Source organism: Periplaneta americana, chromosome 13 (genome assembly GCF_040183065.1).
Source record: "Periplaneta americana isolate PAMFEO1 chromosome 13, P.americana_PAMFEO1_priV1, whole genome shotgun sequence".
NCBI classification, from domain to species: domain Eukaryota; kingdom Metazoa; phylum Arthropoda; class Insecta; order Blattodea; family Blattidae; genus Periplaneta; species Periplaneta americana.
The window spans coordinates 17,125,052-17,152,276 of NC_091129.1; the positions used below are offsets into that span (position 1 = coordinate 17,125,052).

General features: G+C 35.2%; 2 protein-coding genes across 2 annotated transcripts in view; one reads left to right on the top strand and one right to left on the bottom strand.

The window, feature by feature from the left end:
- The window catches only part of Sirt2 (Sirtuin 2), a 39,605-nt gene extending 12,922 nt beyond the window's left edge, over positions 1 to 26,683 (bottom strand). The window contains exons 1-4 of the mRNA XM_069842962.1: positions 26,459 to 26,683; positions 26,186 to 26,361; positions 6,356 to 6,452; positions 4,859 to 5,091 (exon numbers count right to left, since the gene is read on the bottom strand). Of these exons, the coding sequence (XP_069699063.1) occupies positions 4,859 to 5,091; positions 6,356 to 6,452; positions 26,186 to 26,361; positions 26,459 to 26,480 (528 nt within the window). The 5' untranslated portion in view covers positions 26,481 to 26,683. The remainder of the gene's footprint in view (positions 1 to 4,858; positions 5,092 to 6,355; positions 6,453 to 26,185; positions 26,362 to 26,458) is intronic.
- Positions 26,684 to 26,908: 225 nt separating this feature from the next.
- Positions 26,909 to 27,225, top strand: part of LOC138711768 (kinesin-like protein KIF23) — a 79,652-nt gene continuing 79,335 nt past the window's right edge. The window contains exon 1 of the mRNA XM_069842960.1: positions 26,909 to 27,063. Coding sequence (XP_069699061.1) covers positions 27,050 to 27,063 — 14 coding nt within the window. The 5' untranslated portion in view covers positions 26,909 to 27,049. The remainder of the gene's footprint in view (positions 27,064 to 27,225) is intronic.

Here is a 27,225-nt window from a genome sequence, read left to right on the forward strand (position 1 = left end):
CGTATTGGAGTACTGAATTCACCTAAATGCTTACTGTGCACCAGAGAAGAGGACATGGAGATGGAGCACCTGGCTAATTGTAAAACTCTTAGGACATTTGTGGACCTTCCATCAAAATATTGGGAAGCAAGAAGGATGATGAATTTATTGTTAAATCCAGTGGATTAGATACACACACACTATTTTTTTTTTCTCGATACATAGCATACTTATATGGTTCTAAGTTTTTACAAGCCTTCGATGTAGTCACCAGCGTTGCATACGTGTTCCCAGTGGTGCAGAAGACATTGGATCCTGTTGGCACTGCCTAATCTGTTGATAGTGCGAATAGAGTGGTCGGTTGCCTGTAAAACATCTTCAACTGTTTGGAAGTGAATCCCGTGAAGTGGGTCCTTCATCTTACGGATTACATCAAAGTTGCAGGAACTTAAATCCGGAGAATATGGTGGGCGATAGAGCACTTCCCGGCCCCAGCGATTGAATAATTCAGATACAACTCCTGCTGTACGAGCCCTAAGCATTGTCATGCAGAATGATGGGTGGGTTATCCATAAAGTGTTGCCGTTTTCTTCTCACAGCTGCTCGCAGATTGTTTCGCAAAGACGAACAGTAGTACTCTGCATTAATGTTCTGCCTTGGGGGAACGGTATGCTTTAAGACATACATGGGCACAATTTTCGGTTAAGTGAGGCACTCGATTTGAAATAGTTTGTTTACTAGGAGAGGAGACTGCAGAGTAGGATGGGAAATATAAACTGCTGTGACCTGCGTCACCTTATCGTAATCGCTAAGGCGGTCAGTGGCGAATTATTAGGAAAGCGCTTGGTTAACGTGAGAGACTCGAAAACTTTTATTCAATTTGGTAAATTAATTCAGCAGCTTTAATCATAAACCTCTTTACTATTTCTCCATCATTGAATTGATTTAAATCACAAGCGAGAAATGCATAACTAGCCAATAATATTCCATCACGTTGTCTACGTTTATTTTCTTGAATATTCTGGCGTTTATCAAGATTAGTTAATAGATTTGCACGTTCTCGACCTAAAATAATTTCAGAAAATCATATTTCGTTTTCTACGCACATTTGACATTTTTTTTATAAATTTCTTTTGGAAATAATACGTACAAACAACATTTAATTCCTCGTACCTTTTAATGCAGCGTGTTTAAGGTATAATGTCGTATTTAGTATACTATGCAAATGTTAAGATCATAAATTTTCTTCGGAATAGTACGAAAAATAACATTTAATTTGTCTTACCTTCTAATTCAGCATGTTCTTTATGACATAAGGAGTAATGTCGTTGTATATTAAATTTATTAATGCCTAATAGGATTTTCGAGCATAACATACATCGTATGTTCTCCCCTTCTAAACAGCAAAAAAACTCTTCCTCCCTTTTCTCATGAAATAATCGTTTTCTAAAGCGTACACACTGCTTTGATAATGCCATTATGCCACCACTGATATTGCTTATGAAACTGATATAGAACCTGCCCACGCCTAGGAGCTGTGTGAGGGAGAAACAGGGCTGTGAAGATGATGTCACTCAGAGCGATAAGCTCTGTGAAGGTCAGTGAGGCATTATTTCTCAAGTGAGGCACGATGCCCATCTCTGCTTTAAGATCATACCATCCCAATCATAGGCAAGAATCAGCATAGCCTTCACATTGGTGGGGGGTCTGCCGAACTGTTGTTTTTTGTGGCGACGCATGAGGATGCCACTCGTCCGATTGACGTTTCAGCTGAGGTTCATAAGATCTGGCCCAGGTCTCATCAATTCTAATGATACAGCGTAAGAAGTCCTCTCCTTCGCGTTCATAGTGCTGCAAGAGAGTACGAGAAGCGTCATATCGCTGCCGTTTCTGCATGTCCGTTAAATCATGCAAAACCTATTTTGAGGCAATTTTCCGCATTTTTCAGGCAGTCCTTCAGGATGTGAAGCATAATCGAAGGCGCCAATACTGTATCTTGCGCTAACTCACGAATTGTTAAGTTCCGATCCATCTCCACTAATGCGGACACGTCTCTACATTTCGTCACTTACTGTCCAGCACATTTTCGCGTCCTTGTCTGAAAACTCTAATCCACTTTGCTACCATTCGGTAAGGTAACGCAGCCATACCGCAAGCCTCTTGCAATCCTTGAGGACACTGTCATGCCATGTGACCTCTAGCACATTGAATTTTTAACCAGCTTCTCTGTTCCTCCTTCGGAAACACTGCAACTATATTCTGCGATTGTGGTCACTGTGAACGGACATGGAGAGGGGGAGGGCGAGTTCATTAGCTCTGTGGGAGGGAAGACATGTAAGCAACCTGTAGTATAAACGATACTGTCTGGCTTCTTTGCACAGCATCGCTGCAGCATAGTTGCCACTACTAAAAAATCAACCCATGTATTACAGTGCGTTCGTAGCTAGCCCAAACCACTAAAACGTTCAAATTTGAAAATAGTACTTTCAATAATTGTACTACTACTACTACTACTATACTACTTACTGGCTTTTAAGGAACTCGGAGGCCCGCCATTGGTCCCTATCCTGAGCAAGATTAATCCAGTCTCTATCATCATATCCCACCTCCCTCAAATCCATTTTAATATTATCTTCCCACCTACGTCTCGGCCTCCCCAAAGGTCTCTTTCCCTCCGGCCTCCCAACTAACACTCTATATGAATTTCTGGATTCCCCCATACGTGCTACATGTCCTGCTCATCTCAAACGTCTGGATTTTATGTTCCTAATTATGTCAGGTGAAGTATACAATGCATGCAGCTCTGCATTGTGTAACTTTCTCCATTCTCCTGTAACTTCATCCCTCTTAGCCCCAAATATTTTCATAAGAACTTTATTCTCAAACACCCTTAATCTCTGTTCCTCTCTCAAAGTGAGAGTCCAAGTTTCACAACCATACAGAACAACCGGTAATATAACTGTTTTATAAATTCTAACTTTCAGATTTTTTGACAGAAGACTAGATGACAAAAGCTTCTCAACCGAATAATAACACGCATTTCCCATATTTATTCTGCGTTTAATTTCCTCCCGACTGTCATTTATATTTGTTACTGTTGCTCCAAGATATTTGAATTTTTCCACCTCTTCGAAGGATAAATCTCCAATTTTTATAGTTTCATTTCGTAGAATATTCTGGTCACGAGACATAATCATATACTTTGTCTTTTCGGGATTTACTTCCAACCCTATCACTTTACTTGCTTCAACTAGAATTCCCGCGTTTTCCCAAATCGTTTGTGGATTTTCTGCTAACATATTCACGTCATCCACATAGACAAGAAGCTGATGTAACCCGTTCAATTCCAAACCCTCTGTGTTATCCTGAACTTTCCTAATGGCATAGAGCGAAGTTAAAAAGTAAAGGTTATAGTGCATCTCCCTGCTTTAGCCTGCAGTGAATTGGAAAAGCATCAGATAGAAACTGGCCTATACGGACTCTGCTGTAAGTTTCAGTAAGACACATTTCAATTAATCGAACTAGTTTCTTGGGAATACCAAATTCAATAAGAATATTATATAAAACTTCTCTCTTAACCAAGTCACACGCCTTTTTGAAATCTATGAATAACTGATGTAGTGTACCCATATACTCCCATTTTTTCTCCATTATCTGTCGAATACAAAATATCTGATCAATAGTCGATCTATTATGCCTAAAACCAATAATTGTTCCTTTTAAAATTATTCATGTTTATTTTTTATTTCATCATCCTTAATTAAAAGTTTTCTTGTTTATTTCATCATCCCTAATTAAAACTTTTCTAACATTTCTTTATATTATTTAGGTTATGTTATAATGGTCCAGCCGAGCTACGAACACGCTGTATATGCGACATATGAAATGTGTACCTATACACTTTACATAATTTTCATTACCAAATTATGGTACTGCTTGAATTCTAAACTTATATGCATATAGAATGGATAGGGATTAATTTTCATTGCATAAATGAAGGCTGGGCACCGGGAGCGAATCCAAACTCTAAACGGGGATGCTTAATATTCATCCATCACAGCATCAACACTGTGTGGTGTTTGGCAGGGAAGAAAGGGGTTGAAGAGAAGTCATATGGCTCCCTGTGAGAGAGTAGAATTCGCTCTTGGTGCCCAACCCTGGCATAAATACTCACTGACTTGCATTGGATTCAGGATCTTAATTTCATAAAACTGTATTATATCAATGACCTAAAATTATATGATTATTTTTGCTATAATTCCCCCCCTCCCCCTACAGCACAGACTTTATGCCACACAATATGCAATAAAAGACTGCAGACAAAGAGTAATAGTAAAATGTATTATACTTTTAGACCACTACGATTGACTAAACTAAAAAAGTAAAATTTACAGGAGAGGCAAAACACTGTAGTAAGCAAAATTTTGCTGTAGCTCTCACATAGCAGAAAGCAAGTTTTGGAAAAACGATCACACTTTGACACACTACAATGAAGAGAAATAATCAAATTTTACTAAGACGCCTTTAACATCATGTAGAGGCCTGCATTATGTTAACGAATCCATCAAAATCTCAATTTTGCAAATTTTGCAGTTAGCAAGTTTTTCAAAAACGGTCGTCAATTATGCTAAAAACTAAATTATTACCATATTTCTCTGTCTCATAATAAAAAACACAACAGAAAGGTGCCAGAACGTTGTTCTGGTGCATTCTGCCAGAAGAAAAGCACTGTGTGTGTGTGTGTGTTAGGCTAGGGAACATGCTTTCTTTACCAAAACAATGAACGAAGGAAGACATGATGATGATGATGATGATGATGATGAGAATAAGTTATGAGACAGGTATTATAGAACTGAAAGAGAAGTGTTATTGTACTAACCTGGGTAAAATGGCGAAGAAGTAGTCCTTTTTCTTCTAAGAGTTTTATGAAATAATGGCATATAGTTGGTTTAAAAGAGCCTGGATACAACTCCTTCGCAAGAGTGAAGAATGGTTGTGGATTGTGCTTGAAGAAACTTATCTCAAAAATTGCTAGTGGATCAGGTAAGTTGTATTTTTCTAGATTGTTGTACAGACCAGATACTGGGGAACGAAAATCAGGAATACCAGCAGCTGCAGAGAAAAGAAAACATGGGCGACAGCCATAACAAAATAAACTACATTATCACTATCACAATAATAGTATTAATTGTAATACTGATAATAATACTGTACATATATCACAGTGCGATTATTTAGACCTGATTCTGGTTAAGCAGGAGTGAGGAGAGGACGAGTTAGTGGAAGAAGAGTAGCATGTGACTAATCCCCTCACCCAACATACTGTGCAGCGGGATGTCCTACACCATCTGACTGCACTGAAACATATTCTGACAATGGATCATACATCAAGCTGAGCAGGATCAGGTCTAATACAAGCACTGTAATTCAACACTACTGGACTACAAGATGTATGGCTTCCTTGCCAAACAGTTAAACCTTAGACATCTACCAATCAGTTGCCTGGACAGCGTAGTTGGTACAGAACTGGCCTTCTGTGCTCGAGGTTGCAGGTTCGATCCCGGCCCAAGTCGATGGCATTAAGTGTGCTTAAATGCGACAGGCTCATGTCAGTAGGTTTACTACCATGTAAAAGAACTCCTGTGGGACAAAATTACGGCACACCGGCGACACTGATATAATCTCGGCAGTTGCGAGCGTTGTTAAATAAACCATGATTTAATTTTTTTATGCTCGACCATGCCGAAATGTAGTAATTATACACCTGGTAGCAGTACTTTAATGCATGTCATTAAAGTACACCTATTCATTAAAGTTCAGGTTTTCAATTATTCTCGGATATGCAATCGAAAGATAACGAGGGAAACGTCACGGAGGCTGGAAATCCAATACTGTCGCAGAAGGTTATGTTCTGTTACTATAATAATTAGCGTTAATTGTAAATAATATTCAAATAAATTCAATTTGTCATCTCGTTTTTCAATTATAAATCAATTTCCAGGTTATACCAAAATTAGTTCATGTTATTCTCTACATCAAGGTCAATGACATTATTGTTCCTTGAAAAAAATCAATACTTTCGCGTCTGCGCACATCTCACACGAGCTATACACTAGGTCACTTCCTATCTTGAGTCAGATACAAATAAAATGATACTTCTGAATAATTTCAAGTTAGAAATATGGTCGAGCATAAAAAGTCGTATGAAACTTGCCTATAATGGTAATTAAGATGCTCGTATGAAAATTATGAAACTCGCTTGCGCTCGTTTCATAAACAAACATACTTGCGTCTTAATTACTATCATTATAGGCTCGTTGCATAATGTACTATTCAACCAATTATTCGAAAGAAACTATTTTGTGATTTGACTTACAAGTTGATATTCCAGCTCCTGCCAATGTAATAATATTCTTGGCTTTTCCTTCCTTAATGAGCTCGACTACAGCATCCAATGTAGGTTCTGGGAGTACCTGGAAGATTTTTACTATTAAATATCACAATATATTGAATATTTTTTAATATCTAATGCAGCTTAGAACTTGATCAATGACCATTCTCTTACAATGTGAACACGAACAAAAGTTTGAAATAACAAGGCCCGGTTTCTTCAACCTTTGTTAAATTATAACACTGTGTTATTTCATTTTAACTGTAAACTTAACAGTTGAAGCATTTCTTCAACTACTGTTAGACTAACAGGCTGTTAAAACCTATGTTAATTTAACTGCCCAATTTCATGCAGTTAAATCATTTAACTCTCTGTTAGCATAGAAGTACCCAATATGGCTGGTGCGTTAGGTGCTGAACTTATATATCTGGATTATTTAGAAAATGATATCCATGAAAACATAAACAGAGGGGTTGATGTCTGTGATTTGACAGACCAGAAGTTCATGCAAAGGTATAGGCTATTTACTGCCAAGCCTCACTTTTCGCTTTCAACTTAAATCCGTTTGTTTGTTTATTCTCATTAATTGGTTTATACTGCGAAATAATTTCCAGCAGAAAGTTTCTTTCGAACGAAGAGAAATTTGTCCCATGATTTCTTTTTGATCCAGTGTTTTCCATTTCATAACAGCAATAGCAATATGCCGCTCCAAGCTATTGTGATACAGACGAGGAAAGAAGCAGAATTCAAATCTGAGAGAATAGAAATAATTCTATCCTCTCTGAATCAAACAATGGAAACAAGCGAGAATCGCAATTGTCAGAGTTCAGAAAAAGGAAGTGAGCCTATACTTGGTTATAGGTTATGGTTAAACTCCAGAAACTCTGGTCCTAACAGAGAGTTAACAAACAGATTGTTAAAATGTGAAATGTAAAGTTGAAGAAACGCAATATTTTTATGTGAAATGTAAAGTTGAAGAAACGCAATATTTTTAACAGCAATTTGTACTTTTAACTTACAGTTAATTAACGCTATGTTAGGTGCATTTTAACAAAGGTTGAAGAAACTGGGCCTAACAGTAATAAGTAGGCTTGTAATGTTGGGGACCGATAGGGAGCATTACGGTGGTTTCAAGTTCACTATCCATTCACCAGTCAATACTCTTACTTACTTACTTACTTACTTACAAATGGCTTTTAAGGAACCAGAAGGTTCATTGCTGCCCTCACATAAGCCCGCCATCGGTCCCTATCCTGTGCAAGATTAATCCAGTCTCTATCATCATACCCCACCTCCCTCAAATCCATTTTAATATTATCCTCCCATCTACGTCTCGGCCTCCCCAAAGGTCTTTTTCCCTCCGGTCTCCCAACTAACACACTATATGCATTTCTGGATTCGCCCATACGTGCTACATGCCCTGCCCATCTCAAACGTCTGGATTTAATGTTCCTAATTATGTCAGGTGAAGAATACAATGCGTGCAGTTCTGTGTTGTGTAACTTTCTCCATTCTCCTGTAACTTCATCCCGCTTAGCCCCAAATATTTTCCTAAGCACCTTATTCTCAAACACCCTTAACCTATGTTCCTCTCTCAGAGTGAGAGTCCAAGTTTCACAACCATACAGAACAACCAGTAATATAACTGTTCTATAAATTCTAACTTTCAGATTTTTGGACAGCATACTGGATGATAAGAGCTTCTCAACCGAATAATAACACGCATTTCCCATAGTCAGTACTCTAGCATGCATAAAAAGTGTACCTGCTGAATACTCCGTTCTCCAGTCACTAATGTAGCATGCATAAAGAGTGTACCTTCTGAATAATAATGCTGAAAGTTAAAGGTTCTCAGGCGCATATTTTTGCAGCGGAATTTGGTGAGTATTTTGAAGTGAATGACGGGAACATTATATATAAATTATGTAATACAAACATGCGAGGTGACAAGTGATATCATATACAGAGACTTTGTACCACAAGAAAACATACAGAACAGCTCAAATTGGTATCCAATAACAAAATACTAGACGAATTCCTTTCGAATAAGCAATCAAAATTTTTCCTGGATTTGTGCGAGATGATGGTGGCTGCTGACATCCGTTGTCTAAAGTAAACAATCTCCACTTCAAACATTTTACAGAAAAATATACAAATAAAAAAACTCCCATGTCATGTAACATTGCATCAAACGTAGGCCCCTACTCCTAACCAACTATGAATTACATTGTTCACATTTATGTGTTATTGTTGTAGATCTGAAGATGCAGAGCCTTCTTAAGTTACAAGCCGGAGCCATACGTCGGCAACACTGTAATTAACTGTCAGCCGGAGGCCTACTTCCCAGAACACGTGTTTGTGCTAATGCCGATTTTCAATGTAAATTAATGTTACAATATAAGTGTGTGTCGATGGAATTATGTTCGCAGTCGTACCAAACGTTAATTGTTGATGTATTATAAACTAAGTGCGTGTTGGCGATAAAAACAAGACAATAAATGAAAATATGGCTACAGTCGTTAGCAATTTTTGCGGTTATTATTAATGACAAAGTGATTGACAATTCTTCTAAATATTAAATATTGTATAAACTACATTTTTATAGTGGTTGTGGTTTGTGGTGCATCAGAATTCTAGCCAAATTGTTGGGTCTCGCTTGCTATATCAATAAAGTTACGCTGTTGATTTTCAAGTTCATTGTAAACAGCTGTTTTGTGAGCCCATAAATGTTACACTTTTGTTGAAGATTCGGAATGGAACAACTGGATAATACGCACGGCAGACCAATATCGATAGTCGACTCTACTCGCTGGCCACTAGTCACCGGGCCGTACCGAGCCGTATCAAACAAAATATAATCGAAATGGTGGTAGTCAAATTCGCGACTATATTCTTAAATAATTCACTCCATTAGTCAAGTTCAAGGTTTTATGTAGTACAACGGCGGTTTTTTGAATGCATTAAATGAAAATGAAGATGTAATAAGATAATAAACTAGGTTATCACAAGGAAATTAACAGCAAAAAAGATGTGTTTCATGGAATACAATTAAAATGACGGAAAGTAAATTTCCGGTTAATGTTCGCCAAAGCGTAAAGTACGTAATTATGACGGCGTTGCTGTTTTATTTCTGGCCTATAGAAAAATACCTAGCCTTTTACGAAAAAAAAATTTAAGGACCATGAAATTATTCACCGCTTTCATTATAGGCCTATTATTTTTTAACAATATTACGAATCAAAAACTGTCATATTATATAATTTTAACTACTACATGGACGAACCAAATCAAGCTAACCTAACCAAAGCTAACCTAACCTAACCAAAGCTAACCTAACCTAACCAAAGCTAACCTAACCTAACCAAAGCTAACCTAACCTAACCTAACCAAAGCTAAGCTAACCTAACCAAAACTAATCTAACCTAACCAAAGCTAATTTAACCTAACCTAAGCTAACCTAACCAAAGCTAACCTAACCTAACCAAAGCTAAGCTAACCTAACCAAAACTAATCTAACCTAACCAAAGCTAATTTAACCTAACCTAAGCTAAGCTAAGCTAACCTAACATAACATAACCTTCGTAAATGCAAGGCCTGTAACCGGAGCAAGAAGGGATCTCAATCATTTAATCTGCAAGTACACGCAAAAATAAATTCAAGTAAGGATCACGCTCCCACTGCATGAGAGGTCCGCGCATGCGCTACAGCAAAACTGTTTCTGTCCCGAGCCTCTCATCTAAGGCACTCGTCATAATTTACTCGCAATATTTACGCAAATACACATTGTCGCTAACAGTGGTGCTATCTCTCAATAATGTTCAGAACGAAGGAGGTAGACAGAGAGAGAAAAAATTTCTCCCGCCAACTACGCCACACACCAACGTCACGTTCTTATGTTGGTGACATTGTGTATTTACTTAAATTTGGTGCTAAACGTAACGGCACGGTTCAAAGTGACCGTGCTAATTCTCCAGTATAGCGATTTATTAATATTATTTTTTTTCGCAAAAATTAGTTATAAACATGTTTCTTTTCACTTCGTATTTACAGGATTTAAAGTTCACTGAGTTTACGCTAATTGGCACATACTTAATAAATAATGATGTGTTTTGTTACGTATTATCCTAGATCATATAAATTAACGATCTAGGGTATTATGTTGAAGGTATGTTTCTTCATTTTTTCATAGATCTTTATATTTGGCCTAACTGTATTTATTTACATCCTCATATTTTATTATAATGTGTCAATAGTTTCCTCTGTTTACATTTTCATTTTATTTGAACAGTTTACATTCTTAGCTTGTTTTCTGTAGTTATGTTTATTTAAAATTATTCCGTATTTTAAAAAGTTTATAACAAATAATTTAGGATAACGGTATTGTTATGGTAATTGGCCAGGTTCAAACTAAAACTGGCTTCCTGGGCATCTGAAATATTTTTAGAAAAACACGACAGATAATCACATGAAATTAAAATGTATATGATATCCTAGACCTTTCACGTCAGAGGTGAAACAACATAAAGCGGCAAAACACTGTCAATTTTCTAGCCACATAATGATTAATTGATTTGAATAGGGTATTGCGAAAGTACGTTGTTATTTTATTATTTTTGGTACTTAACATTTCTTTAAGTATTGATTTTTTTTGTCTTGTACCATCAATAAAAAACACGTATGCTTTTAATTTTTTTTTAAAGTTATAAGCGGTATTCTGAAACTCAAATAAAATACCATTTCGGATTCCGTAATAAATTACGTACATCAATACACTGAATCTTGATCATATGCACTTAGTTTTGTATCAATTAATGTCAAAAATGTACATGTGACAACGAAATCAAAGCACTAAAACGTCAAACGTCATGCCTTTATTTCGCCTCCGTCCGCTTCCACTCACAGTTGCCAAATCTACCCATGCTCTGGCTTGTAACTGAAGAAGGCTCTGGAAGATGGCAAATATTGCCAGAAACATTGATCTTTTAAATGCACTATAGTATTTAATAACTATACTGTACTTGATAAGCATATAAACGGCTATTGCACAAAATACAGTATTAATAAATTACCATTTGTGACTTAGGCCTAGACATTCTTCAAAAACTGCAACAGAAAACTCCAAACTAAATTATAAACAACATTAATATGTGGGGTGTACAAGAATTTTTACTTTATGTGAATTCTGTGAGATCAATACATGAAATTTAATGCCATTTTATGGCAGTAAGGCAGCTATTTAGTACATGTTGACGGATTTTTTTTGTGAGATTTTCTGAGTATCTCGAGAATTTTCTATTGATTATGAGTGTAGTAGTTATCTAGGACACACAACAATCGTTTCACAAATGAATTAACAAGAATGATCACGTCATTGATATGATTGCGTCATCTACTTGTTAAAATAGGGAGGGGAGTAACCAAGGAATAATGTGACCAATACAAGGAAGGTATTAACTACTTCTGATGATACTGAGGATTTTAGTAATTTTGAATGAACAATAGTACTAGTATCTGTGATGAAGACTATGTTAAAAAGTGAGACCAAGTGCATCTGTATTGCTTTTGAAAAAAAAAAAAAAGAACTAACTAAACGCAAATAGGCAAGATTGCTTTTGTGCCTTTTAACTTCATTATTTTTTTTTACTTTCACTTTTACATCTAGAAGAGCTTAAAAAAAAAACAGCAATCACGTGGATATTTGTGGTTCAGTTTGAAATTTTTAAGGATGACATAATGCAGAGACACGCAGACTATTTTTTACACTATGTTTCATTGCTGTCAGATGATTACAGATGTATACACAACACTGCTGGGTAGAAGATTGAATGAACTCACAGTAAGTTTAGTTTATTCTTCAGCATGTTATGTTTACATTTAAGTTTGCATTGTGACGAGGCCTTGTGCAAACGCAATTGTAATGAAGTAAGAAGGAGATGAGTTAAATTTCTAACTTCTGTAGTTTTTTGAGCTAGTTCATTTTTGGCACACATATTCCACATTTTATATATCTATTCACACACACAGATATATACCAACGTGGTTTCAATTTTACTGGGTAAATAATAAATAATTAATTGCTGAACTAGTGGACTTAACTTAGTGTTTCAAAAATACGGGGCAGCCGGACAAATATTTCATATTTAACACGAGTAAGTCCACTAGTTCATCAATTAATTATAATCAAGTGTTAAAAGTGGTCTACGCAAGATTAAAAATGGATAATAAATAATGGTCAGATTCAGTGGCGGCTCGTGAACTTGTGGATTGGGGGCGCTGCAGTAGATTTTGGTATATACAAATTTCACTTCAATCTTCTCCACAAGGGAAAGTTGAGAAAAATTAATATTCTGTAATTCACACACACTCATGCTTGCACATTTGCACTGGTTAAGTTACGGTACTAAGATATCACACCAAAGCAACACTCGGATATACTGATGGTCAACAATTTTCTAAAACTGGAAAGAGGTCTCTTTCGTATTTTACGTGCTATATCAAAAGGATTCTACTCGCGCAAACATTTGAGTTAAGGAGGCTGGATATATACGTAAATAAGGCAAAAGAGGATATTAATTTTGTTATATTAACTCGATAAGATTCTACAACAATAAGTATGTGAAGAGAAAATAAAAATTTTGTCATTAAGTTTCAAGGGAATAGTGAATCCATTTGACGCAGCATTACAATAACTGTGTGGGAGGGGAGGAAAGATCTCCCTTGTAGCCTGGCTCTGCAAGCCACTGCAGTGAAATATGGGTTTTAAACAGCGGCAGTTTCCCTCTGCTTCCTTTCACCTCTCTACCCCCTGACCAAGCAAGACACATTCTCTATGAGCTGTCCCACCCTGCAGATCCCAGGACGACTTTGAATGCAGTGTCAATTCCAGTACAGTCGATGCGCAAAAATATTATGCATCAGATAATAGTACATATTCCCGGCCAGATGAAATATAAAGCAATTTACTTAAGAAAAGCCATAAAAAATTATTCTACAAATTAAAATTAAAATTATTTTTATTTTCTTGACAAAGCAGGGAGTGCTGCAGCTCCGCAGCTCTTATGGGCAAGTTGCTCCTGGTCAGATTCAATTTCTGGGAAGAACAAAATGGCTTCCAGAGGGACAGATCATGCTGCGATGAATATTTTACAATGCAAATTTTGATTGAGAAGCATCGAGAATTTAATATAGAAACACATTTGGCATTTATTGATTTTATAAAAGCATGAAATTCTATCATAAAAATAGAATGAAATTTGTAGCTCAGCCACATGATCATAATACAAGACGAAATGAAATTCTTAAATTAGTTGAACCTAAATGTTTCACATATGCTGCTTTACTACACAGTACAAATTATGGTCCACGTCTATATAATTAGATAATAAAATTTCATCCAGAATTGACTACTTTAAGCAATGAAATTTTCAGATCCAGAATTAAAAAATTTATATGACAGACTTCCCTGTATTTATATTATGTACCATGTATTGTAAAACAAGGTTATATCTATTCTAAGTATATTTTTTCTATCTTGTCTTGGTTACTATATCAACATGACCTGTACTAATTATACTACAGTACTAATAATAATTTAATATTAATCCACCAATCTCAACATCGTCTCTTTTTTCACTCAGTTATTACTAGTATTATTATTTACTAAATTTATTATTGTCTTTATGTGACCTTTTTTCTTAAGTATTTTGTATATAAATTATGTATATCTATGTAACGGAACTGTCCCCGAACACGAGCTTTGCTCTTTCGGGGTATTTTAATGTAACATTTTTATGTATTTGTTATTATTAAATAAATAAATAAATAAATAAAAAATAAATAAATATTTGATAAAGTAAACAGAAGTTATTTTATTCAAAAATTTTCACAAAGGATCAGATCCCAAAGCAGATCATAGGCCTATATATAATATTTATAACCTTTATAAATCAAACCTTATTGCAGTAAAAATAAAAGAAAAAATTACTCATTGGGCGGAAATAAACTCAGGAGTCAGACAAGGTTGTGGCCTCTCTCCTTTGCTTTTTAACGTTTATATGAATGCCATTGTCAAAGATTTTAGAGAAACAAAACACGGATATATCACTATTAACAGAAATTTAAAATTAGATGTAATAACGTTTGCAGATGATCTTGTTTTACTAGCAACATCTGAAGATGATTTGCAATGGTCAGTACATGATTTAAATTTAATAGCTCAAAAATATTCAATGGAAATATCCATTAACAAAATAAAAATAGTGGCCTTTTGTGGTAAATGCCCAATACCAAGCAAAATTTGTTTAAATAACACAATTTTGGAAAGAGTTAATGAGTTTAATTATTTAGGATATAAACTTTCTTTTGTTGAAAATTTGGATTTATCAGAGAAAATTGTAAAATTCAACAAATCAACGGGCATTATTAATAGAGTTTTAAAACTTTCATTAGTACAAAAATCAACTCGTACTCGTCTTTAACAAATAATAGCTCGACCAGTCTTATGTTATGGGAGTGAAGCGTGGACTATAAGGACAAAAGATGAAAGCAGACTAACAGCTTGCGAGATGAGATTCATGCGCCGAACAGCTGGCTACACTAAATGGGATCGAAAGAAAAATGAAGATATCCTTCAAGAACTTAATGTGTCATCAATACTGGACTATATCTCCAGCTATCAGTTAAACTGGAAGGAACACGACTCAAGAATGGTTTCATCCAGGATCCCTAAGGCAATAATGAAGTATCGTCCAAATGGAAACGGTCACTTGGTCGACCTATGAAAAGATGGCAAGAAAATCACTTTTTCAGGCCGTAACAGTTCTTTTGGGACTAGAACTTGATAGGATGATGATGATGATGATGATGATATATATATATATGCTATAAATTTTCATGCATGTCACCCACATATTTTCTGAATTATGCCCTTCTTCTAAACAAATGAGGCATATTTTCGAAATCTATCTCCTCTTACAAATTTTAAGAATATGATCTAGAAAAAAATTTACAGTATCTTTGATGTATCTAGAAAAGTACTGTGTATCCACATTTTAGAAATATATCCTTAGAATAGACAAAAAATATTATTTTGTCAAAAGTATTTTTTTTTTTAATTTTCTAGTACCTATTATTATACTACCAAGCTTCCCCTCCCGTAGGAGGTCCTAGCCCTTCATGGGACACAGTGGCTTCATTCATTCATTCATTATTATACAAATTGTTTTATAATTAAAATTAATTAACATAACAAAAATCTGATATTCTAATTTTTTAACCATACTTTATAGAACATGCAGTAAAAATTTCATATTCCTAGCATCAAAATTGTAAGAGCCTTTACACTTCGAACGTGACAAAATGTGCTAAAAAAAAAAGTGTGAGAAAACAGCTTGTAAAATTTGCATGGAATTGAAGTTCATGGGTGCAGCCATTTATATATTGCGTAATGTTTATGCTTTCGAGCGCATCAAAGCATTGAAACTTGCTCAACATATTGCCAATTCATTTTTTACAAGAAAACAAAAATGAAGGGTACATGGTAAAAACGATCAAGGTCCATAAAAAATCGAATTTGAGTTAATAATGCTATCTTATAGTGGAAAAGAAGTACTGTCATGGGGTCTAGCTAGTAATAAGAAATCATCGTTCTTGACATTCCACTACGTCAATTTCTATTAAATACACACATAACAAAGTATTAAGTGCTTAAACTTTAAAATTCGTTTTTCTCGAAACTTTCTAAAAAGGACCTTGATCGTTATTCCATTGTACCCTTCAAATGTGATTGTCTGAAAATGACCAAAATTTCACTCGTCGCCCCCTTGATAGTTTTTCTCTAAGTTTATGTCAAAGTGAATCATCATAAGATAGGACCAAGGATAAATTCATCATCGCATTTTCTAACATGTTCTCTGTTATTGCAGGTACATGTAAGCGATCACCATGCAGGATCTGCGTGGAATATCAGAATTAGTGCCCAAACTTATTGATACAGTAAAACCCCTTTTAACCAAACTTCAGTTAACCGATAATTAAATTATTAATTACATTATACCTGATTAATTGATTAACTAGCGGACTTACTCGTGTTAATTATGTAAGATTTGTCCGGCTTACAGCTGTTTCAGTGCTTCACGCACCATCCTCAGAGTCTACTAGATCTCGGCGTCATCTCGAACTTCTCTGCCTGTTATGTGCGTGTGTTTGATTGTTGAAAGGTGTTGAAGAGTGGAGTCAAATAGTGTGTGTGTACTGAAATTGATCTGTGTGTTGAGAATTTGATGGGGGTGTGTTTTAGTGTGTTTGTATATTTCGTATTGTTCTAGTGTGTTGAGTTTTTGGTTCTTGGGTTGTATGTGTAGGATTTCCATGTCCGCATTTATGTTATTGTATGTATGGTTAGAATTGGTTATGTGATCGGCATATGTAGATGTATTGTGTCCTCTGGTTATTGCTTTAATGTGTTCTTTGTAGCGTGTTTGGAATGATCTGCCTGTCTGTCCTATGTAGAACTTATCACAACTATTACATGTGAGTTTGTATACACCTGTGTGGTCGTATTTATTTGTTTGTGTTTTTTGTGTGTTGAGGTGTCTTTGTAGTGTGTTATCAATACATTATACTGAGCATACATTCTTACGGTTAAGTGAGATGTGGTCCACTTTGCAATAGATCCTCTCTATGAAAATGTCCAATGTTTAGAAATGTCCACATAGAAAATTCGTCCATGCCATAAAAATGTCCTTACCTGAAAACGTCCACTGTCAGCAAGTCCTCTTCTTAAAAATGTCCTATGTTTTAAAATGTCCACAAATAAATTCGTCCATTTCGCCAAAATGTCCGACAAGGAAAAGTGCAAGGAATGTGCCGAAAATTTTATTGTCATTTCAATTATGTTACGTAATACAAAAGATACATCTATTGTTCATTTTGAGGGTCACTATATAATTTCAAATGGTATGATATTGCTCTAAGATATCGAAAAATTTCATTCCTATCTTTGTAATCTTGGTAATTACCGACAATGTTGAAAATTCTCGTTTGATTACTGATAAGCTACCGTTTATTTACTGGCCGCTTAATATTTGTGTATGCCCACTAAGGATCTGGGTTACTAAATGTTCTGCTTCTGATTCTGTCTGCTAATGAATCGCGAAATGTTCACGTGATGTGCCACAACAAGTCGTTGGAATTGAGAGTGGAATCCTTCAACCACATTATTCGTGTGCTGTCCGCCATTAATTACTAATTCACAGACGTTCCATGTCTCAAGAGAAAATCTATGGGGAACTGCTCTCCTTTGCCCTCTTGCCGGATGATCAGTAATATATGCAATTTCAATGTAATATGCTAAGTCCACAAATCTTTCATTTATAATCTTCATCTTACGATGTTTGGATGACGTATATACGTCCGTTGATGTGACATATTAATGAATTAAATACTATTATAGTCACAATCATGCCATGGTATGAAAGAAAAATTTCACAACCTCGAGCGGGAATCGAACCTGCGACTTCCTGTTTTCCGATCAGGCGCTCTACCACTGAGCTATCGAGTTCGTCTCACGCCAAAGGCTCGGAATTATCCTTTCATACTGGCGACTCTGTTATAGAGTACTGTCCATAGTGTCTGATCTTAGTCAGCACTGCTTATGGGTGGAAAGAAACTTTACAAATGTAATCTTCATCTTACGATGTTTGGATGACGTATATACGTCCGTTGATGTGACATATTAATGAATTAAATACTATTATAGTCACAATCATGCCATGGTATGAAAGAAAAATTTCACAACCTCGAGCGGGAATCGAACCTGCGACTTCCTGTTTTCCGATCAGGCGCTCTACCACTGAGCTATCGAGTTCGTCTCACGCCAAAGGCTCGGAATTATCCTTTCATACTGGCGACTCTGTTATAGAGTACTGTCCATAGCGTCTGATCTTAGTCAGCACTGCTTATGGGTGGAAAGAAACTTTACAAATGTAATCTTCATCTTACGATGTTTGGATGACGTATATACGTCCGTTGATGTGACATATTAATGAATTAAATACTATTATAGTCACAATCATGCCATGGTATGAAAGAAAAATTTCACAACCTCGAGCGGGAATCGAACCTGCGATTTCATGTTTCATTTAATAAATCCCAAACAAATTGCAAGTCATTTAGCGGAATAAACGGCAATCCCATAATTTCCTGTATTTGGTTTCTTACTTCAGGGTTCTCAATACCCAAATATTGTGCCCTCAGACCCCAGTTGACTACATTTCTCCATATTGCTTGACTGAAGTGGAAAAGACACCCACTCGCTACTGCCTAATGGAATGCCAGTCGACAAGCATTCATATTGGCAATTTCAAAATCACACATTGTATAGGTAGGATTGCAAGTGAGATTTAAATGTGCTGAATAATTTTTTATCTCATTACATATAGTGCGGTAAATATTTTCAGTCTTATTTGCAGGAAATACAAAACCTCAAATGACTCCATGCACTGTCAAAAGCTGAAATTGATTTCTTATGAAGGACCTTCTCGTATGATGGGCTTTATAATATGGTGGACCACATAGATGTTTGGCTTTTTTACTCCATGGACAAATTGTATGTAGGACTTTAAATGTTGGACTATTTAGTTTATGGACCTTTTGTACTTGTGGACATTTTGTTATGGACATTATAACCTGGAAGCATTCTTGCGGATTCCACATACTGTAGATCATCTAGAATGACTGGGCACTACAGTTAAGTGTGTGTTAATAAACTGTGTCTACTAACTATTTGAATTGCTACATTAGATTTGCAAGTTTCACAACAAAGTAAATAAACTGACTTGTCTTCTAATTTAGAAAGTATGTCCGAACTGACCTCCTTCAGCTGCTTAAGAATTTTTCTAATCTTCTGCACAAAGAATGGTACACTGTACCTGACGCAATGATATATGAGATACAGCAAAAATTCAATTACAAAAAAATAATTGATGGTAAGCAACTATTATTGTTAGTGATATTATATCCTTATATACAAATAATAGTAACAGTATAACTACAGATCTCATTTTAATAATTGAAAAAAAAAAGAAAGAGATCTGTAGTTATACTGTTACTATTAAAGGGAAGAGATAATTTTATTATACACTGGCAGTCAAATTTTCAGTTTTTTTTTTTTTTTTTTTTTTTTTTTGCTCCGTGATTTTAAATGTTTATTTTAAGAGTTGAGTTGATGAATAGAGTTGTGATGAAAATAAATTGTGAGTTGGTTAAAATGTATGGAGAAATTAGGCTTTTACTTTTTTTTTTATTGTACATTATCTTTAGTTTTTTTATTTAAGTCCAATTTTTGTTTTGTAATTTATTCAATGGGTTTTATTCTTGCTTATTTATTTGCTTTTAATAGTACATTATGCAACGAGCCTATAATGGTAGTAATTAAGACGCGAGTATGTTTATGAAACGAGCTCAAGCAAGTTTCATAATTTTCATACGAGCATCTTAATTACCATTATAGTCAAGTTTCATACGACTTTTTATGCTCGACCATATTTCTAACTTGAAATTATTCATAAGTATTCATGTTATTCTTATCTGACTGAGGAGCGGAACTGACCTTGTGCAATACCTCGTAAATTGTGAGATGTGCGCAGACGCGAAAGTATTGATTTTTTCCGAGAAACAAATGTCGACACTGACCTTGATATAATCTAGAGAGTAAAATAAACATTAATCTTGATATAACCTTGAAATTGAATTAGACATTGAAAAACGAGATGACAAATTGAATTTATTTGAATATTATTTACAATTAACGCTAATTATTATAGTAACAGAACTAGTTGTCTTTCGATTGCATATCCGAGAATAATCGATACTTGCGCTTTCATATTGCTACAATGGTATTTTCTGATTGGTGGAACACCTGAACTTTAATGAACAGGTGTACTTTAATAAGGTCCATTAAAGGGCTGCTACCAGGTGTATAATTACTACATTTCGGCATGGTCGAGCATAAAATATTTTATATGTAAGTTTTTGCGTGGTTTAGTTATTTTTGTTTAAATGATTATTTAATTTGTTATTCATTCGCAGTAATAAGTTTTGTAAATTTAAGAGAGTTTGATTTGGTAATTTTGATTTATTATTGGTAAAATTTGTGCCAGCATCCGCGGTTCTACAATGAATATAAGTGAATCTTTTTGGTTAAAGTAGTTAAAAGTTTTGTTGAGGTTATTTTATTGTTTTTGGGTGAAATCTTAATATTCATTATGACTTTATTGTGTTTGAGCCTATAAAATCTTTCGTTTTAAACTAGGATTAGACACCCTATTATTTTAGATATAAATTATTTTTAACCTGAGTAGTATTAATTAAGGTCTTGAAAGTGGCAATTACTCCCCCTAATTTATTAGGAACTGATCGTAGAATGGCATATGCAAATAGGAAATATTATTCTGGTTGAATATGGACGGGGTTACTAAGTGATTTGCTGGGGTGAAATTGTCTGGACCTCGCAACTGTTTTATGTTTGTATGAAATCTACTTTCATAGAATAAGGCCTTCACTTAACACCTCAGGAAGAAGCCAAGCAGAGTGAGATGTTGTTGTTGTTTTCTAATGCCAGGCGTTTGACAATAAAGTCATTTGACCTCTTGCACTCCAATATTTTTCAAAGATATTATCATGACCAGCCACTGAAGCACAGATTTTGAGATATTCCGAATCCATTTCTTGGTTTGTCGCTCTCATTAACACAGACACTGTCCCACACTAAAGAGGCGCGTTAAATTCAGGAGCATGATGTCACCGTCTACTTGAACTAGACTACATGTCCCTCTACGGGACCCTCTTTCTGCTGAACTGGTACGAAGTCCTTCAAGAACTACAACAACTTCAACATCCAGATAAGCCAGGGGATGAATTTTTATCTCAACGAAATAAATTCTGTTCTCAATATTTCGTGCCAATTTGTCTTGAGATTTGTAATTGTTATTTACAGGAAAAATAAATAAATTATGGTATATACTTAGATTGAAAAACCTTCATAAGCACCTCAAGCACTTTTTTCTTCATTATGTAGGCGGGCAATAATTTTACTTTGGAATGCAACAATCTTTATAATCATTTTCATATCAACTGCAGAATGAAACGTAACATGGACTTGACTCTGTGAGGTTCAATATCAGTATGGTGATGCAACACGCCAAGAATAGCACATGAAGCCACAAGATGGTCTAGATTTATCTCTTGCATTTACATGAAGGTTCATTTTAAATATTGTACAATCCTTCTGGGTGGGACGCATGGTAGCACTGCAGTTAAAGTGTAATGCTGCGAGCCGGAAGGTCCAGGTTCGATTCCCGATGGGATCATCGATTTTTTCATTCATCTAATTCTTCCAGCCGCACTATGGCCCTGGAGTCTACCAAACTGTTCTTTTTAAGAAACAGTTTCGACTGTAACTGTTTCATGAACGAAGCTGTTCCAAAATAACAGTTAAAAAAAACAGTTTCATAAGAATATGTTTACAACGTGAGTGCCAAGTTTTCCAACTGTTTCAACTTCTCATCTGCTTTGGGAACATGTTTCAAAGGCCTTGAATCGTCTTTAAATCAGCTGTTCAGTGTAGTATGACAACGAAAGTCATTTTTCGTAGGTTACTGTTAAGGGTACAGTAAATAACTACAATTCAAAATATATCGATTTTAGTACAAATAACACATATAGCCCTAGGAGAGTTTAATAACGATGACATCAGCCGATGATATTTTTCGCGGTATATTAATAATTAATATTATGTTAGGGCACCATGAACATATTCTCCATCAATGGACACATTTATTAGGGAATTTGATTCGTACAATTAAATTGCGCGATCCTACATAGGCTACTGTTGCACGAAGGCCAGTGTGGAACATAATCACAGTCTTATACATACAGTCGCGCAACTTCAACTTTTTTTTGCCAACATTCGCGACACTAGCGCCCAAGCGGCAGGCAAGGCACTGGTCATAGGGTTGATACAGCCAGCACGTGCTTTAAAGGGATGCGAGATGTTATAATAACGTTTTAATCATGCGTCGGAATAAAGGCAATGTGTGCAATGACGAAAATTGCAGTAACAACAAGTTTAAATCTCCGAATTTGTCGTTCTTCAGATTCCCTAAAGACTAAGAGAAAATCATAACTCAGTCATTTATTTGTCTATGGTCATAACCAATAATCCACGTTGTAGATACCCTACGTATTGTGTTCTATAAAACATTTATCAGTTATCGGTTACCTATTTGTATGTCAGGAAGAACAGTTTAAATAAAAACAAAGTAAATACCTGTTACAGTATATTATTTTTTTTGCAGAGATCATATGTGTAAATGTGTAACCATTCCGATTTTGGATAATATATCTACAGTTTTTAATGCAAGTAATTCCATAATTTTTGTATTCGTGTTTTTTTCTTTATATTTTTAAAAAGTTGAATGTTATATAGCATTCAAGTAGGTATCATGGTATTAATTTTGCAAGAATTCATGGAGTATAGTAATCCTTTTGCAAATTACTCACTTCTTGAATAAATCCAACTGTGTCGATAAATTTCTGATGTGTTAGTGTAGATTCATGTGGCAGACGTATTAAGTTCTCAAGAAATAAAAGAGCCTTTTTAAATTTAATATAAAAAGCAATCTTTTCTGTAATAATTTGCATGACTGTTATTGGTGTTGATTTTACATTCCCAGTGATTATTTGAGCCGTTCAGTGCAGAAGTGGTGTAAGTCAAAAGCAGGTAATGAGGTTTAAAGTAAGAATTCTGTAAAATACAGCGCAAAGTAGCAATTAATATATCCTTCGTTCTATTCACCGACTATTAATAGTTTAAATACATTCAATATTAACTGCCACTTTGCGCTGTATTTTACAGAATGTTTACTTTAACCCCTAATTACCCATTTTTGACTTACATCACTTCTGCTCTGAAAATAAAATTAGGCCTACATTTTCTGAGTTAATTGAAGTTACAATTTTTTTAACAAAATTGTGTGTTCATTTATTTGTTCTCACCTACGTCATATTAACAGTAAGTGCATGTAAATTACGTATTATATAGGTAGGATAAGTTAAACTTAGGCATTATGTGTGAAAACTGGAAATGTAATGTAAAATGCGGCAAACTTGCCATAAAAATTTAAACCATAACATCAGCGCTATTTGTGACTCAAAATAATAAAGGAAATACAGTTTCTTAAGAAATGGAAAAAATGAACTTCATATTAATGTTTAAATCCTCCCCTTTTCTTTATTTTCAAGTTTACCCCAATTTGCGGTATGCAAAATCGTTAATTTCTCAGGAAATAGGGAGAGGAGTTCACCACGCGATGTACCCTACGAGATATGCCCTACAATTCTGAAGCTACTAATTTTTACTCTTCTCACAGGAAATACAAAGTTCCAATGATTCATAAATATATTTAGGAATGACTGAATTAACCGACCACGCACGAACAATTATATTATTTCAAACCATGATACGTGATCAGAGCCATGATTCAGTTGTAAGGAGCAGAAAGAATTACTTTTATTCCCAGCTTCTGAAACTTGTAGATTAGCTGCGTGTGAAATTCTTCCAGGATTCTAAAGTAGAATTAATAAGAACCATATACACTTATTGTATAGCATAAAAATATAAAATAAACTACGCAAAACCTGTTTTCTGATGTGTTATCATAAGTCGTGTGCACACTTTTAACTTGCCTGCCGCTAGAGGGCTACTGTCGCGCCAGCTGTCAAATGTTGGCATATTTTATACGTATGAGTTGCGTGACTGTATCTATTAGACTGTGACATAATATTATAGGTATCGACTTTTGATTGGAGGTTAATGATAGCGATACACATGGCCTTTGCAGACAACAAAGAAGAGGAAAACTGTTTAGAAATTGAACTGTTTCTCTCTTGGAACCATGTGGAACGTTGAAGTGATCACTGGACTAGTGTAACATTCTGGAACAGTTGGAACAGGTTATATCACGAAACTGTTTCGTATCGAAACAGTTTCAATTGTGAAACAGTTTCAAATAAACTGTTCCAGCTTTTTTTTACCCATCTCTAATTCCTATAGAAATGAGTACCAGAGGCATTTCCTTGGGGGTAAAGGCGGTGGGTATATAAGACTGAAATCCCTGCTGCCATTAAATGCCGACTGTCTGTAAAGGCCTTAACCTCTCTCCACCCTCTGTCAAGGGGTTGATTTTGCTTCAAGTTATACGTTCTTTCTGGGATAGTCTGTGTATTTCCATCATCTTAAATATATTTCAGACAGTCACAATACGTTTTGTTCCCTTATAAGAGAGGGTTATTTTACGACGCTGTATCAACATCTCGGTTATTTAGCGTCTGAATGAAATGAAGGTGATAATGCCAGTGACATGAGTCCGGGGTCCAGCACCAAAAGTTACCCAGCATTTGCTCGTATTGGGTTTAGGGAAAACCCTGGAAAAAACCTCAACCAGGTAACTTGCCCGACCGGGATTCGAACCCGGGCCACCTGGTTTCGCGGCCAGACGCGCTGACCGTTACTCCATAGGTGTGGACAATGCAGAAGATGTGTCTATCAAGAATGATCATTTTTCCGGAGACAGCAAATTTTTTAATGTTTGTGGATTTAAGACTTTTCTCCTTATGATGATTCAAATGAATTATCATTGAACACAACCCACCCTGGACCTATATTATACAATAATTCCACATATCACCCATACTTATACCAAATCTGATTAAAATCTAAAACAACAAGGTTGAAAATGGCACTTTAGGTTGTTGATTTCATATGGAATGCCCCTAATCTGAAAAAAATGCTGATGGATAATGGTGGTATGAAATTACAATCCAGTTCATAATTTGTAAATTCTTTTAAATTGTAATAAGAAAATATGAAAGACAATAGAAGACGCGGAGATATTGTCACATAAAGATTTTCAGTCCTACTTTTGATGAAGTATAGTCTTAGTAATTAATATTCTTCATTTTTTACATTATGAATGTCGATAGCTTACCCTATTTTGATATAAAGGTTCAGCAATGGTTATCAGTTAGCTGAGAATTTCCGTGATTTTTGTGTGCATAGCATTTTCCTAATTTAGGTTAGGTTGGAATAACTTAGGCGTAGTAACTTTCGTTATTGCTCAGCAGTCCCCCAGTAACACCATAATAGAGTGTTTCCATGATTTAAATTATATTGTAATTATTTACTTTAGCGATATCGTTCATATTCACTATTTCTCTACTTCTTCCTAAGTGATTTCCATCCAGCTATGCTTTAACTACTTCTCACTCTCCGAAAGTTGAGTTAGGTCAGGTTAATTTAGCTTATGTTGGCCCAGAAACCTTCCAATCACACTTTCTCGACTTACTTTTTCGCTGTGTATAATATTCGCCACAATTAAAAACGTAACTGTTTCTGTTTATTTTCACTTACTGATCACAACATCCACATACTCCGTTATTTATTATGTCGTTCATCACTTATTCAATTTACTTCCATGAACAAGACACAGTACGGTATCGCTAAAGTAAATAATTACCAATTATATATTCACATCCTGTATTTAAATAAGGGGAGGACCTCCAGAAACTCACGATAACGTACCGAAATGTAGTGAAGTACGAAAATGCGGAAATACATTTATAAAATGAATAATGAGGAGGTTGCGATCCCAGGGAGTCCATTTATACAGATATAAACCTAAACCTAACATCTGTATTGTATAATTTGGGGACTAATTTAATTGCTGTAATGGAAATTTTTCGGAACATGGGTATTACCTTAATCTTTTCTTCGGATTCTTCTTTAGCATCATCATCATAAAATCCTAGTTTCTCTGCTAAGTATCTTCTGATCATGTTAATTGCCCCATCATCTTCACCGGAATGCTGCCCTGACTTTGAAGACCCATCAACGCTTCCGCCACTCGCAGATTCTTCTTCTCTCGTTTTGTCACCTGTAGTGAAAAAAATATAAAAAAATTTAGTCGCATCACCTTCCCAATACAATACGTAGGCTATATTAAAGAATCTGTCACTGTATTAGTTTCTTACCATCTTTTCCTGAAGACGCCATTTAATTTTTTTTATAAATATTTAATTTCTACGATTTCAACTAATATCAGGCTAATAGATTCTTAAAACTCAATACCGACTCGCACCAATTATCAGTAAATACACTTCATGTTATTATTAATTTCTGTATTTACTGTGGACAAGCAGCCGACACTATACGCAATAACATGGTGCCATTATCCCCACCACATACAGATCAGAATTGTGCACCACCCAAAGATAGTAAAAAATACCGTACGGAAAGATCAAAATCAGAGAATTTCACAAAATCTCGCCCCGATAAGAGGAAACATTCTTAATTTTTAACTTAAATTTTAAAAAGTAAATAAATTTATTTTTCTCAAATAACCTTGTATTGACAGTTTACTATTTTATTTGTACAAAAATTACTGTCGCAGCATTTTGAAATTTATAGTTGGTAATGTGTAATGTCAAAGATGAGACAGTACTCGGGGTATGTTCGGGCGTATTCGTTGTGCGTCGTACTCGTACATTCTCTGTGGTGTTACCGTCCGATTTGAATAATTCGAATGTGCGAATTGATGTGCTAACGGTTTAATTACGAACATCATGATGAGACCTATGTAAGTAATTATTATATTTATTTTATTTTGTTATACAATTAAGTATTTCTAAGATTTTACGTAAGTTATGTAATAATTTGCTGAAATACGTTACTTATTTTACACATCTACTAGCCAACGTTCATGAAGGATGTTTTTATTGTGTGCTTTTGTAATATGTTT